Below are 15035 nucleotides of genomic sequence, written 5' to 3'. Positions count from 1 at the left end.
CATAACAGCATTAACACATAATAAATCTGAATTTTAACTAGAAGGGCCAGAAATGATTTTTCTCCAGAGATAATTCTACTTTCAAAATATATCTAAACGTTTTTCTTAATCACAATTATTTACTAAGTTACACAGTGTATATACATTTATAAGTTAACCTCTGACTTGGGAGGATTTCAATCTATTTTATGAGGCCTTTATTTCAGTTGTCATTCAGCATATGTAATAACACTGCATTATGTCCTAGGGATAAAAGAGAAATTGGGCATGGTTCCCTGACCTCAAAGGAGTCACTTTATTTGGGTCTAGTTTAGGGAACAAGGCATGAAGACAATGGATCGATTTTTAGCTGTGAAGAAGGTTAAGGTCCCAAAGACTTCACGAGAGTAGCGACATGTAGCTGTATCTTAAAGCATGAGAAGGATTCACCTGGTGGGGCAAGAGGACAGAGTGGAGCCCGACAAGCAAAAGGCAGAAAGTGCTAGAGCACATGCCTTATAATTACAAGTCCTCACACCCCCTTCCTGCCTTGTTTATGTTTTTTATCTCTAGACTGTTTTACATTCTTTGTTATTTCCCCTGTAGGTAACAAAGTACAATTAGTGAGAGTTTGTTGAGGGAATGAAATGCCAAATGAGCAAAATAAGGAAAGAGAGGCACAAAAATTGAGAGGCAGTAAAGATTATAAATGTGTACTGAGAGGAAGAGAGATTAAGTGCTCCCAGAAAAGTAAACATACAATTTAAGCATTTTAATCAATCAAAATTTCATACATTCTCTCCACTCCTGCAAACTGGGATCACATCAATTATTAGCAGTTCCTGTGCACACCAAGCAGCTTTTCTCACCTGTAGCCACTCTCTTTCTATCAGGGCCTCAAAACCACGGATGGTCCTGCTTCTTGGTTCCAAGATGATCTGGGCCAGGGAGGTAACCTGAAGTGTGGAATCAGTTCCTTCTGTTCCATGGATCAATATGGATGCCCCTTCCCTGATAGAAAAATCCAGAGTACACAATGGGATACTCCCAACACGGTCAATCAACTCTGTTAATAACAAACATTTATTGAGTACAGTATTTCCAACTCTTGCATTCTGCTCTGTCCAGTAGGGTTTAGAGTTGAAATAAGGCACATGAAGAGAGTTTCTCTTAGGAAAGAAAAACTATGGGTTCCAAATTTCACATGGCAAGAACCTCTTTAAGTTATAACAACCTTCACAAACATTTTAGTTGAATTTTTTCTCCTTTAACAAAACCCAAAAGCAGTCCTTATCACCACAATAGGTGCTTATGTTTTCTGCCTTAATAGTTGATTAAAGCCCTTCTCATCAAACCTAAAAACATACACTTGACGTTATTTTTCTGTATCTCTCTGACCTTGATTCTACCTTTTCACCATCAGCTGACTATAACGACGCCTTCATAAACTATAATGTAATGGACCTAGGAAACAAGACCTGAACCACACTTTCAGAAACATGAAAACAAGAAGAAACATTTATTTTATTTTTTTAAGATTTTATTTACCTATTTGACAGAGAGAGACACAGCGAGAGAGAGAACACAAGCAGGGGGAGTGGGAGAGGGAGCAGGCCTCCTGCAGAGTGGAGAGCCCGATGCTGGGCTTGATCCCAGGACGCTGGGATCACGACCGGAGCTGAAGGCAGACGCCTATCAACTGAGCCACCCAGACGCCCCAAGAAGAAACATTTAAAAAAAAAAAACAAAACAAATAAAAAAAACAAGCATAAAACTGTCAATCTAGAAAGTCAGGGGCAATGATATTACTATACCATAATACTTAGAAGGAGTCTGGGACCCCATTATTCTAAAGACAGTAGAAGAAAACACCAAAAACTAAATTAAGTACATCTCCCATACCCTTCTTCCAACTCTCATATTGAAATGACAGTGAAGAAAATATTAAGAAAAAGGAAAATAACCTCACCACTTTCCCATAAGAATTTCAAGTTTGGTTACTGCTATTAATTCTTGTACTTATATCCTTTATGTAGCTATAACAAAAGGTAATTGCTTATTATTTCCACTTTTATTATGAACATTTTCCCATGTTTCCATATCACCTTTAGAAGTATTAATGGTTATATAATATTCTTAGGTGATCAACTGAAATTTACTTAAATGTCTTAGGAGTTATTTAGGTCATTGCTAATTTTTGTTACACTGTACTTAGCTTTTTGTCTTCTGTGGAATTATTTGAGAGTTCTTAATTTGAAAATAAGACTCCCTGTCATTCACCTAAGGTTAGGTTAACAATCTCATTCTTAGGATGAAATCTTGTGACTAGGTAGCAGGGTATGAGCAAGTATTTTAAGGCTTCTGATGTATACACTGAATCGCTATATCTTAGTTATCTGTGGTATATTTTCAATTTAACTCAATTCATTCAAGGTCTAGTCTTACATTTTGAGCAATTAATTACAAAGGCAGATTTTTATGGAGGTATAAGTAATAAGCCAGTATATATCAGAAAAGGGAACCCAAACATGGCAAAATAAACCAAAACCTTCAACTCTTAAGAGAATGTGGAAGTCCCTGTTTGTTTCCGGTGGCCAGCTGAGTCTAAACAAAGGTGGAGTTAAATACTGTTCTGCACCTCGGTTTGCCTTGACCTGCAGCATCCCATTATTATGGCTGCAAACTCAGACAACATGGTGATCAGTGTTCATTGTCATTTACAGTTCATAAGAAACCAGAAGCCTCTGTATTCACCATGCAAGGGGAAATCTTTTTAACTTAGGTTAAAAAGAAACGAAACCCTTCAAATTAATGTCTCATTATTCTGTAATATTGATTTCTCTGCCTCAGAACTTCTTCTTTAACTCCCATATCCTGTAAAGCCTAAGACAAAAAACAGTGACAGCCTGCGAATCCCAACGCCAAAATCTCTACCCATTACTGGTTTTGTCATTAACTCACCACATAATCTTAAGCAACCTGTTCTATGATCAATTTCTCACTAACCGTAAAAACATTACATGTGTATTTCCTTAGTTTGGAAGCATCAATAAAACAAATTACAGTCTCAAGGAAAAGTGCCATCCAACTATGTGGTGGCGATTCTTATACCTACCTATTGTTTCAGAGGAATCCCCTTCTTAAAAAGGGCATTCTAAGCTTCTGCAACAACTTATACCAATCCTTCTGCCTCTGTGTTCAAGTCTTCTGCCTCAAGTCTCAAGGATTAGCAACCTTCAACTGAGTGAATAAACTAAAATCACTTCATATACTTCACATCACTGCCCTCAGGTTTGCTCAACTTGAGATCCTGATATAACTACACATATCAAGTAGTTTGTTAATAAGATATCTGAGAAATTAGAAAGAATCATTTTACTGTGTAACAGAATTACATGTTCCTTTTCACCGATATTTCAAAAGTAAGAAGGCAGGTTGGGCCCTCTGAAAGCAAATAAGAAAACTTCTTTTCATTCTTTTTCATGGTTTAAGAAAAGGAAAATTGGTAGATTCACAATTCAAGGATTTTATAGAAAAAAAATAGTTCCTTTAGTACTTAAAAAAAAAGTTGTATCATTGAAGATGTGTGTATATATGTGGTTCATTAATCATCAATAAAATACCAGACTCTATGCACACACTTCATCGATAACTGAATGGCAATGACTATCTTATGTAGTAATTTATACAATGATCTGAACATAAGGTATAGACCAGGCGCAAACTTTCACGCAATATATAAACATAGTCTGGATAAGAGCAAAGTCTAGTTAGCAGTACGTGTCCCATTCTGGAACACTGAAATACACTTTACCTGTCGATACACTGAGCTGCTAGACAAGCAGTTGTAAGAATCTCTTTGATGTGCGTCAGCCAGTTCGAAGCCTCCAATCTACCGAGCCATCGGTCCATGTTATGTGTTTGGTCATTACAAGCTTCCACGAGTTTGATTAAGCTCTCCTGAAGAATGTGATACCTTTAAAAAACAAGAAAAAGTAAAAAAGAAAATAGAAAATACAATGATGAAGGAGAAACCAAACCAAAACCCCAACCTCCACTATATCCAAGAGGCAAAGTAGCTCAAAATAGTATAAAAATATTTACCTTGCTATACAATAACTTGACAATTAAACCCTGAAAAACTAATATTTAAATATGGTTGCAAGGAAGCTTAACACGCCTGTCCTGGTAAATCATTCCTCAGATGAACAGATTAAACCAGTTCATGCAGCTGAATTTCCTGACTAGGGAATAGGACAGAACACTGCATTTTGTGACAAGTCACGAGGCCACACCACTGACATCTGCCATCCTGTTCCCACAGATCCAACACTAGACACCCGGTACCTTCAGCAGGGATGGCCAAGGCCAGCTCAGACCCCATTGTTTTATTAGCTCCAACCCCCACCCACCCATTCCAGAAGCCCTGATAAACCTCTAACTGCAAACATAAACAAAAGATATTGGTGGAGGAAATACGATGTGAGAATAGGTGGGTGTGGGGGAAAGGAAGTCTCTAGTCAGAATTCTGACTTAGAAAAATATACTTATCTGTAGCATATCTGTTCACTAAGTGTGGTGACCAGTGATCTACTAACAGAGAAATAGACCTTGCGGTGATGAAATTGCAGAGTTCACTTAGAGAAAGCATTAAGTTTCCCCCTCATCTTATAAAACATGACAGGATATCCAGCCAATTTCTGACTTTAAGTTAATGGGTAGGTTCGTTTGAGAACTTGTGATCTTTGAACAGCTAAGGGCTCACTCACTCTAATTCGCTTCTAATAAGAGTCCGTTACTGTCTCCAGAGTCTTTTACCTCTCAATGGACTTATGAATCCGCCTCCACTGGGGATAATGAGCTTCTTGTTCAAAGCCGCCGCCTTTGGCTCTAGCTTGCTGAGCTACATTTAAAGATCGGGTGTCAATGATGTAGCCTCGTTTTCCTGCCCTGAGGGTAGCATTTATCAGCTTTTCATCTTCTTTGCACCTTCTCCCATTTGTGCCAGTGAGTGGCTGACCACTTCGCATGATTACCTAGAAGCACAATGCAGTTTAAAATTGAAGAATAGCTGCTTTGAAAGTTTCTGAAAACAGAAATGAATTACCTAGATTAAGAGTATCTCAAAAACAATTGTGTGACACTTTGAAATGAATTTGATCCTGAAACAAAGAAACAGCTCTATATATTTGCAATAATTAATAACTGTAAAACAAAAATAAGCCCTGCACTGTAACGGTTTTTCTTCCTAATATCTCAAAATATTTCCACATAATACATTATAATTGCTAAAGAGATCAAACATTATTACAATTCATTTAGTCAGTAAATTGTTTACTGGACACAGCCTTGTAATACAAGAATAATGGCCTATGTGCCGGTAAACTTCTGTTTCAACTACATAAACAGGGTTGGCAGGTTTTATCAAGAATTATAGGGATAACTGGGTGGTTCAGTTGGTTAAGCGTCTGCCTTTGGCTCAGGTCATGATAGTCCTGGGATCGAGTCCCGCATCAGGTTCCTTGCTCATTGGGGAGCCTGCTTCTCCCTCTGCTTGTGCTCTCTCTCTGACAAATAAATAAATAAAATCTTTAAAAGAATTGTAAAGGGCCATCTGGGTGGCTCAGTCGGTTAAGCGTCCAACTTTTGGTTTCAGCTCAGGTTATGATCTCAGGGTCTTGAGACTGAGCCTCATGTCAGGCTCTGCGTTCAGTGGGGAGTCTGCTTGAAATTCTCTCCCTCTGCCCCCCTCAAATAAATAAATCTTTTTAAAAAGGAAAAGAATTATAAAGCGAAAAGTCACCAATGGTAAGATAAAAAAGCTTATGTACTATTCTTCTTATGGGAATCATTTTTAGTATCTTGAAAGCTGCTTGTCTATTATTTATTCTCCTATGGCCCTCTTTCATCCTTTTCAGTATTTCAAGACCTAGAAACTTGTTTCCAAAGACCATCAACTATATATTTTGTAAGTTTGATTTTGAAACTTTTCTCAAGAAATCAGTATTATACTGATCTCTTCCCTGGTGAACAGTTTAGAGTTATTTCCATTTCATCCCATAATATATGCTGTTATATTAACTACCTTGAAATTTAACATGATGAAGAAAGGTCATCCAGAAGGTGACAACAGTTAACTCCCAGTCTGTGCTAACCATGTAAATGGACACACAGTATATTTAATATTTTTTAAAATGCTTTGTAATGAACACTGATTAACAGAAATACTACTGAGCAAACAGGATAGATGACCTGATGTCAAAGTAGCAAATTTTTAGAAATCTTTTTATTCTAAATATCCGTATTTACTATCCAGGGAAAAAAGGGAAATGGAATATGACTATAACTTATGCACTAATTTACTACTGGTTTCAAAATGAGAAACAGAGTTACTGACTGAGAGAAAATAAGAGAACAGAAATAGATTTAGAAAATATTTAGGGGGCGGCTGGGTGGCTCAGTCAGTTAGGCATTCAACTCTTGATTTCGGCTCAGGTCATGATCTTAGGGTCGCAGGATCGAGCCCCACATCAGGCTCCATGCTCCTGCTTAGGATTCTCTCTCCCTCTGCTCTACCCTACCCTCACCCTCAACTCGTGCACTCTCTCTCAAAACAAAAAAAAAAAGAAAGAAAATATTTAGGAAACACACAGCAAGTGCTTGCCTATTCAAGTACTGACTCCTGTGTTTACTAAAGTTGTAACAATAACATGTGTCACTCTTCTCCATTTTGAAAATAAAAATGTCTGCTTAATTTACCTTTTACAGGGAAATTTAGTAAAGATAATTAAAATAAAGTATCTTACCACTATTTTGGTTGGAGAAATTTATTTTTCTACCTAACAGTATTATTTTAAGTGTCAAATGAACATTAGTTCCCTTTGTACTGAGTCCTGAAGATAAGCCTATCTGGCCTTTCTAATTTTGAGCAGCATCATGAAAAGAATTCAAAATCATATCCTAATCACAAAACATACTACTCCTGATTCCCTAAAGTTTAAAAGAAGGAAGTCATAGCAGGAGAGACTAATCACATCTATGAACAAGTACACAGAAAAGGGAATATTTCTAAGACAAGATCCGCAAACTAAGACTTTCACTGGATCAAGCAGCAGTACCATACACTTACTTACCATTCCATTTTTTTTATGATAATAGCTGAGTACTGGGAAGCGTCCTCCATGTCGAAACATAGCTACCTTTCGAAGAGCTTCATCATCAATGGATCTGGGAACTATGACAATTGGCGGGTAAGAAGGGCAGACGGCAAATTCCTTATTGACATAGCTTAACCTCCATTCACTGGTCTGAAAAACACAAAATACTTCAAAGCTAAGCAAGTATCTCAATGTCACAAAATAATCTGAAAATTTTAAAAGGATCTTAGAGATCAACTTTCATACAATGAAGAAGCCATCTCTCAGGAATTTAATATAAGGATACCTAACCCATACTTGAAGGAGTTATATTCTTCAGAATCAGCTTCTTGCTATGCTAGGGATCCTCGGTTCCTAGAAAGTGTTTCCTTATATTGAGCAAAATGTGGATACTGTAACTTCCTCTATTGTTTTTACTGTGATTTCAGCACAAATGCCTATTTCACATGGCATCCTATTAGCTGACATCATCCCATTCATCTTTTTGGGTATCATTTACTTTTTTTTTTTTTGGTACTCTTCAGTATAGCAACAGGAAGAGTATAATACTCTAGATAATGCTCAACCAGAACAGATGAGAATAGAGCTACTACATACATCAAATCCCTTGTTCTCTTCTGTTATTTGAAAAAAAAGGAAATCTAGAAAGACTGGTAATATCTTTCTTAAAACAATAACGACTTAATACTAAAAAAAAGTTATACTTAGGAATCAATGAAATAATTTCTAACTCACTATACTAAGGACTAAAAGTATACAACATAAAATTATCCAATGACAACTTACTTCAAACATCAAAAATAAAAACCACTTGAAGACTGTAAAAAGCTTTTTACAGTTAAAAAAATAAAATTATGTATATGCACATTTTGATATATTCCGATAAATCAGAGCTGGCCTAACATGCTGGTCATGGGTTGCAGTAGCAAGAAGATAAAATCGAAGTAAATACTGTATACTGTAGAAAAAGCATACTGTAGAAAAAGAATTTTTTTAAAAAACCCTTTTACATGATACCATATATTTTTAAATTAAGCCATTTTCATTTTTCAGTTATTCTCTTTACCAATTTTAAAGAGAGTTTCTAAAAGATTTATTGTTTAAAAAAAGGAATTTACCTGTTTCCTGCTCATCTCCATCTCATAATTCCCTCTCCCCAGAGGCAACCATTTTCAACTCTTTTAGCTTTAACTCTGGCGTTTACCTCCAAATTTCTAAATAATATGACTATACTATTAGTTCTTGAATTTCACGACCAGGCATTACTTATTTATTTCCTACTCTGGAGAATGGTATGATCGTCCACTGACCTGCAATACCACTTTCTGGCATATATTAAGTTTCCATACATAGAGGGCTCTCTATTCTGTCCCACTGGTTTATTTGTAGTAAGTCCCATAGCTTTTAGAATAGACTTGACATTTAGTAGGCTAAGTCTCCTCCTCCCTCTTTTTTTTTTTTTTTTTTTGCTCTCCAAGAGTACCTGGGCTCCTCTCAGTCCTCTGCTTCTCTGTGCAACTTTTATCAAATTTCATGTAAAAACCCACAGCAGTTTTAACAAGACTACATTGACTCTACAGATTCATTTGAAGACAATTACATCTTTAAAATATTCAGTCTCCTTGTCCATGAGCACAGTGTCTCCTACCTTTTTAAAGCTTTCTTAATTTTTTCAATAAAGTTGTATAATTCTCTCAGTAAAAGCCTTGCATATCTTTTCTTTGATATATTCATAGAAACCTTATATTTTTGTTGCATTTTAGTTGTTTTCAAAATTGTGGTTGGTGTAGAGAAATGCTTTCAGCTTCCTGCGTACACAAGCATATAAGCAACAATGACAGTCTTGCTTCTTTCATTTCAATCCTTGTACTTCTTATTTTTCCTTCTTGTCTTACTGAACAAGCAAGGAGTAGTGGTTGGTGGGCATCTTGTCTCATTCTTGAACTTAAGGGAATAATATGTTTTGTATGTTTTTGTTTTGGGTAGCTTTATCAGATTTACCAGGTAGCACTTATCAGATTATGTAAATTCACTTCAAATCCAATTCTGCCAAGAGCTTTTATCAAGAATAGATGTTTAGTTCTATCCTATTGGGTTTCTTTTCTATTTTAATTTTATTACACCATTTATGTAATTTGTCTTTCCTCTCTAATTTTGTGATATTCTCTTTGCCTTACTATTTAATAGCTATACTACAACACATTAAGTGAAGATTTCTTTTTTATTGTCTTGCATGGTGTTTGCTGAGACACTTTAATCTAAGAGCTTGTGACTTTCATGGATTCTGGAGAACTCTAGACCATTACCTATTTGAATAGTGCCTCTCTTCCATTTTCTCTATTATCTTCTTCCTGAACTCCCATTTAATAAATGTTGTTGGATCTCCTCCCTGTATTATCCATGCGTATCTAAATTCTCTATCATTTTTCCCATCTTCCTTGTTTCTCTGCTCTGTACTCTGAGCCATTACTTCAGATCTATATTTCGGATCATTGATTCTCTTTGTTTCTAATCAGCTACTTAACTTTAAGTTTTTTCTCTTCTTTTTAATCAACTTTGAGATTTTATTATTTGTATGAAAAATAAACTAGATCCATTTAGAGTGCATGATTTCCTGAGTCTTTGACAGTTGTATACACCCACAAAACCACCCCACCACAATCAAGATAACAAACATTTCAATCATCTCCCACAAAATCCCACGTGTATTTTTGTAATCTGTATCTTCCCCTCCACATCCCAAACTAGGAAGTCATTAATCTGCTTTCAGTCACTTTTGGTGTTTATCTAAAAAATCTTTGCCTAATCCAAGGTCATAAAGGTTTTCTCCTGTGTTGTCTTCAAGAAGTTTCACAGTTTTAGCTCTTATTTCATCCATATATAGGTCTACACTTATACCAATAGGGTATAGCTCTTATTTCATCCAATAGGGTATTAGCTCTTATTTCATCCATGTATAGGTCTTCCTCATACCACATTCTCTTGATTATTGTAGCTTTATATTAAGTTTTAAAATCAACGCAAGTAAATCATTTATTTTTTTGAAGTTGTTTTGGCTATTCTAGTAACTTTGCATATTCACATACATTTTAGGATAGCTTTGTCAATTTAAACAAAACAGCTATTGGAATTTTGAGAGGATCTGCATTGAATCTATAAATCAATTTGGAGACAACTGTCATCTTTTTAAAAAAATTTCATTTATTTATTTGAAAGAGAGAGAGAGAGAGCACAAGTGGGGGAAGGGGGAGCGGCAGAGGAAGAGGGAGAAGCAGGCTCCCCGCTGAGCAGAGCGCAACATGGGGCTTGATCCCAGGACCCCAGGTATCATGACCTGAGCCGAAGGCAGACGCTTAACTGACTGAGCCACACAGGCACTCCAGAGACAATTGTCATCTTAATGAGAGGTCAGCAAACAATAATCTGCAAGCCAAATCCAGGCTACTGCCCATTTTTATAAATAAAGTTTTACTGGAACATAGCACTACCAATTCATTGATGTGTTATCTATTGCTGTTTTCATGCTACAACAGCAGAGTGGTACAGTTGTAACAGAGACTGCATGACTCACAAAGCCTAAAATATTTACTTTGTTGTCCATTACATAAGTCAGCCCACTACTGATCTTTTTTTTTTTTTTTAAAGATTTTATTTATTTGAGAGAGAGAATGAGAGAGAGCACATGAGAGGGGGGAGGGTCAGAGGGAGAAGCAGACTCCCTGCTCAGCAGGGAGCCTGATGTGGGACTCGATCCCGGGACTCCAGGATCATGACCTGAGCTGAAGGCAGTCGCTTAACCAACTGAGCCACCCAGGCGCCCAGCCCACTACTGATCTTAACCATACCGTCTTCTAATCCATGAACATGGTATATCTCTCCATTTATTTAGATATCTTTAACTTCTCTCTGCAATGTTTTGTGTTTTCCAGTGCACAGAATCTGCACTTCTTTTGTTAAATTTATTCCCAAGTATTTTATTCATTTTCAGACTCCTTGTTGCCAATACAATTACTTTTGGTATATTTATATCGAACAACCTTGCTAACCTTGCTTATGAGTTGTAAGTATTTTATTGATTTCTACTCTTATTTTTACTATTTCATTCTTTCCAGTTACTTTGTTCTTTTTTTCATAGCTTTAAGTTGGTGATTTTGGACCTTTTCTCCTTTTTTAATCTAAGCATTCTAAAGCTGTAGGTTTCTCTTTAAACATTGCTTTAGCTGTATCCCACATATTTTGATGATGCATTTTTATTATCATTCAGTTCAAACTATTTTCTCATCTCCTTTATGATTTCATTTTTGACTCCCAGATTATTTACAAGTATCTTGTTTAATTTAGGATAGTCTACTAAAAAAACTAATTACCTTAGTTTACTGATTTCTAATTTAACTTCTTTGGGCCTAGAGATTATACTTTGTATGCTTTCAATCTTTTTAATATTGAAATTTATTTAATAGCCCTGCATTCAGTCTCTCCTGGGGAACATACCATGTGCTCTTGAGTACTATATATTATACAGAAGTTGTGACTAGCATTCTATAAATATCAGTGTTGTTCAAATCTTCCATGTCTTGTTTTGTTGTTGTCTAGTTTTTGTTTTTAGCCTAGTTGTTCTATTAATTGCTGTGTTAACAATCTCATACCATGATCAAGAATTACTTATTTCTTCCTAACTTCTATCAATTTTTGTTATTAGGCACATATATATATATATAGTTATATCTTCCTAAAAATTTTATTATTATGGAATGACCCTTTTTATTTGATGATATTTTGTGTCTTGAAATCTTTTTTTTTAAATCCTTAATTAATGCAGCTACTTCTGTTTTTTTATCCACCACATATTTTCCCATTTATTTATTTTTCAATCTATGTCTTCATATTCAAAATGCATCTCTTGTACACAGCTTGTATTTGGATCTTGCCTTCTTTTTTTCTTTATGTCAGTCTGACGATCTTTGTCTTTCAATAGGAGTCTTTAGCTCATTGATACTAAAGTAGTTGTTGATACTGCTGAAATAGAGTTTAACATTTATTTTCTGTTTATCCCTTCAGTTTTTATTCCTATTTTTTCTTTCCCACCTTCTGTCAGATTATTTACTTTTTAGAATTGCATTTTAATGTACATATTAACTTTTAATTTATACCTCTTCCCATTTTTAAAAAAAAGGATTGCTCTAGGACAGTGGTTTTCAACCAGGGATGATTTTGCATAGAGGTAACATCTGGCAATGTGTAGAGACAACCACAGGTTGGGGGGAGGAGAATTCTACTGGCATCTAGTGGTGCGAAAGATGCTGCCAAATATCCCACAATGCACAAGACAGATTCTCTCAACAAAGAATATAACTGTACAAGTATATTTATCCATTCAGCCACCCCACACTCATCACCTTTAACATTATAGTTTCCATATTTAATATGTCTAAATACACTATAAACACCACAAAGGCAATGCTGTAGTCTAAATAGTCATGTATATTTTAAAGACATTAAAAAGGAAAAAAAATAGCCTGTTATATTTACCTAGGTATTTAGCATTTCCAATATTCTTCAATAATTCTAAATATTCAAGTTTCCCTCTGCTATTATTTCCCTTCAGTCTGAAAAACTTCCTTTAACATTTCTTATAGTAAAGGCCTCTTGGCAATAAATTCTTAGTTTCCTTTTATCTGAAAATGTTGTTTCACCTTCCTTCTTGAAAGATATTTCACCACATACAAAACTCAAGGTTGGCAAGTTTTGTTCCTTTCAGCACTTTATAGTTTTCTCTTCTGGTTGCCAGGATTTCTGATGAACAGTCCACACTAATTTGATTGTTGTCTCTGTGTATGTAATGTTTGGTTTTTACCTGGCAGCTTTCAAGATCTCTTTACTGTTGCTCTTTGACAGTTTAACTACCACGTGCCTATGCAGTGTTTTCTTCTCATTTATCCTGTCTGGGGCTTGCTGAACTTTTTGAATTTGTATCATTCCTCAAATTTGGAAAGTTTTTGAACATTATTTTTTAAAATATATTTTCTACCTTATTCTCTCTAGTCTCTCCTTCTGGTTCTCCAATTACACATATGCTAGACATTCTGATATGTTCCACAGGTCCCTGAGGCTCTGCTTATTTTACTATAACTTAACCCCTCCCCCTTCTTTCTACAAAATAATTCCTATTGCTCTAATTTCAAGTTCATTGGTTCTGTTTTCTGTCACCTCTTCTGCTTTTTAACTCCTCCAGTGAATTTTTAATTTCAGATATAATTTTCAAAAAGTTCTAAGAGTTCCATTTGGTTCTTTCTGTATTTTCTATTTCTCTGTTGGTATTTCCTATCTTTTCTTTGGTTAAAGTCCTTGTGTGATGGTGCCTGGGTGGCTCAGTTGGTTGGGCGTCTGCCTTTGGCTCAGGTCATGATCCTAGGGTCCTGGGATTGAGCCCTGATGTCAGGCTCCCTGCTCAGTGGGGAGTCTGCTTCTGCTTCTCCCTTTCACTCTGCTCCCCCTGCCCAGCCCTGCCCCACACTCCCTTGCACATGCTATCTCAAATAAATAAAATATTAAAAAAAAAAAAATCCTTGTGTGATAATTTAAGCATCTGAGTCACCCTGGCGTTGGTACTTGCCAACTTTTTCCTTCAGAATGGGTCACAATATCTTAGCTCAATTTTAGACTGTATCCTGGACATTGCAAATGTTATGCTGTGGAAGCTCTGCATTCCATTATACTCCTTTGAAGAGTTAATGTTTTTTGTTTTAGTAGGCAATTAACTTTGTTAGATTTAAATTGCAAACTCTGTTAACACCTGTGTGCAACGCAGCTCAGCTCTTGATTCTGACTGATCTCAGTCTGCTTCATGCAAGCACCACTCATGATCAGCTAGAGGTTCAAGGTTGTATACCACAAAATCAAGGTTCCCCTTCTCTAGCTCTCTGGTTGCCCCAAGACTTTCACCTGGTTCCTCCCACCAGAAAGTGAGCTTTCAGTTGGAATGTTAGCGTTTCCACATTATCAATGCCTCAACTATGATGACCTCAGGACAAAGCCCCCCAAATAGGAATTTCATTCTGCCATTCATTTTCTCTACACTTTGACCCCCTCCCAAATATGCTGCTTTCTGTTCAATTACCAGGGCTTTCAGGTGGTAGTTTTTTTGTGTTTTATTTATAGTTTGTCACTAATCTCTGCAGGAGATCTTCTCAGATAGGAGCTATTCAATCATAAGCAGAACCTTATCACCTTTTTTATATATAATTTCAAAAGTGGTAGATTGAGGGAGTACAGATATATTGTGTATGACTATTTCAACAAAGTACCTAAAATAATCTTTCATGATATCCTAGAATAAAAGCATGCTTAAAGTAGGAGATCAGTTTTGTTCAACACTTTCATTTTGTAGACATGGAAACTGAGTCCCAAAAAGTCAAGCAGCCAATAACATATCAGGGATGCAACACAAGATATCTTGATAGCTAGTTTTAGTACTGTCCTCTCAATACCACACATCTCTTTTGGACATAATAATGAAGTGGGGACTGGCTATTATAAAGTTTTTCAGATGGTAAAAAAACAAAACACCTTACTCAAAGAATACTGATTAAGTGACAGAGGTGTAACCTGGCAGAGGATTTCTAATGATATAAAAAGGCCTTACTACCCTTTTGCCCTGTCCTGAGTAAATACACACCTACATTCATTTACTCAACAAATATTTACCGTTTGCCTATCATGTGTTAGCAATACAGTAGGAAACAAGAATGACATGGTTCCCGCCCTTGTAAAGTTTATACCTAGCAGCTTACATTCTAGCCCAGGAAAGAGACAACAATGAATAAGAAGTTTTGCACACTGTTGACTCCCTCCTACTTGAAACTCACTCTTCCCTTGGATTTTTCCTCCATTCACCTCTTA

The 15035-nt window shown here is 36.1% G+C and overlaps 1 protein-coding gene across 1 annotated transcript in view; it reads right to left on the bottom strand.

Moving 5' to 3' along the window:
- MTMR9 (myotubularin related protein 9) overlaps positions 1-15035 on the bottom strand; it is a 51020-nt gene that overhangs the window by 18455 nt on the left and 17530 nt on the right. The window contains exons 4-7 of the mRNA XM_021698804.1: positions 7113-7286; positions 4798-5015; positions 3794-3955; positions 849-990 (exon numbers count right to left, since the gene is read on the bottom strand). Coding sequence (XP_021554479.1) covers positions 849-990; positions 3794-3955; positions 4798-5015; positions 7113-7286 — 696 coding nt within the window. The remainder of the gene's footprint in view (positions 1-848; positions 991-3793; positions 3956-4797; positions 5016-7112; positions 7287-15035) is intronic.

Source organism: Neomonachus schauinslandi, chromosome 2, assembly GCF_002201575.2.
Source record: "Neomonachus schauinslandi chromosome 2, ASM220157v2, whole genome shotgun sequence".
Classification (NCBI taxonomy): domain Eukaryota; kingdom Metazoa; phylum Chordata; class Mammalia; order Carnivora; family Phocidae; genus Neomonachus; species Neomonachus schauinslandi.
Note: the sequence above shows the minus strand (reverse complement) of the source record. Positions and strands in the feature narration are given on the sequence as shown.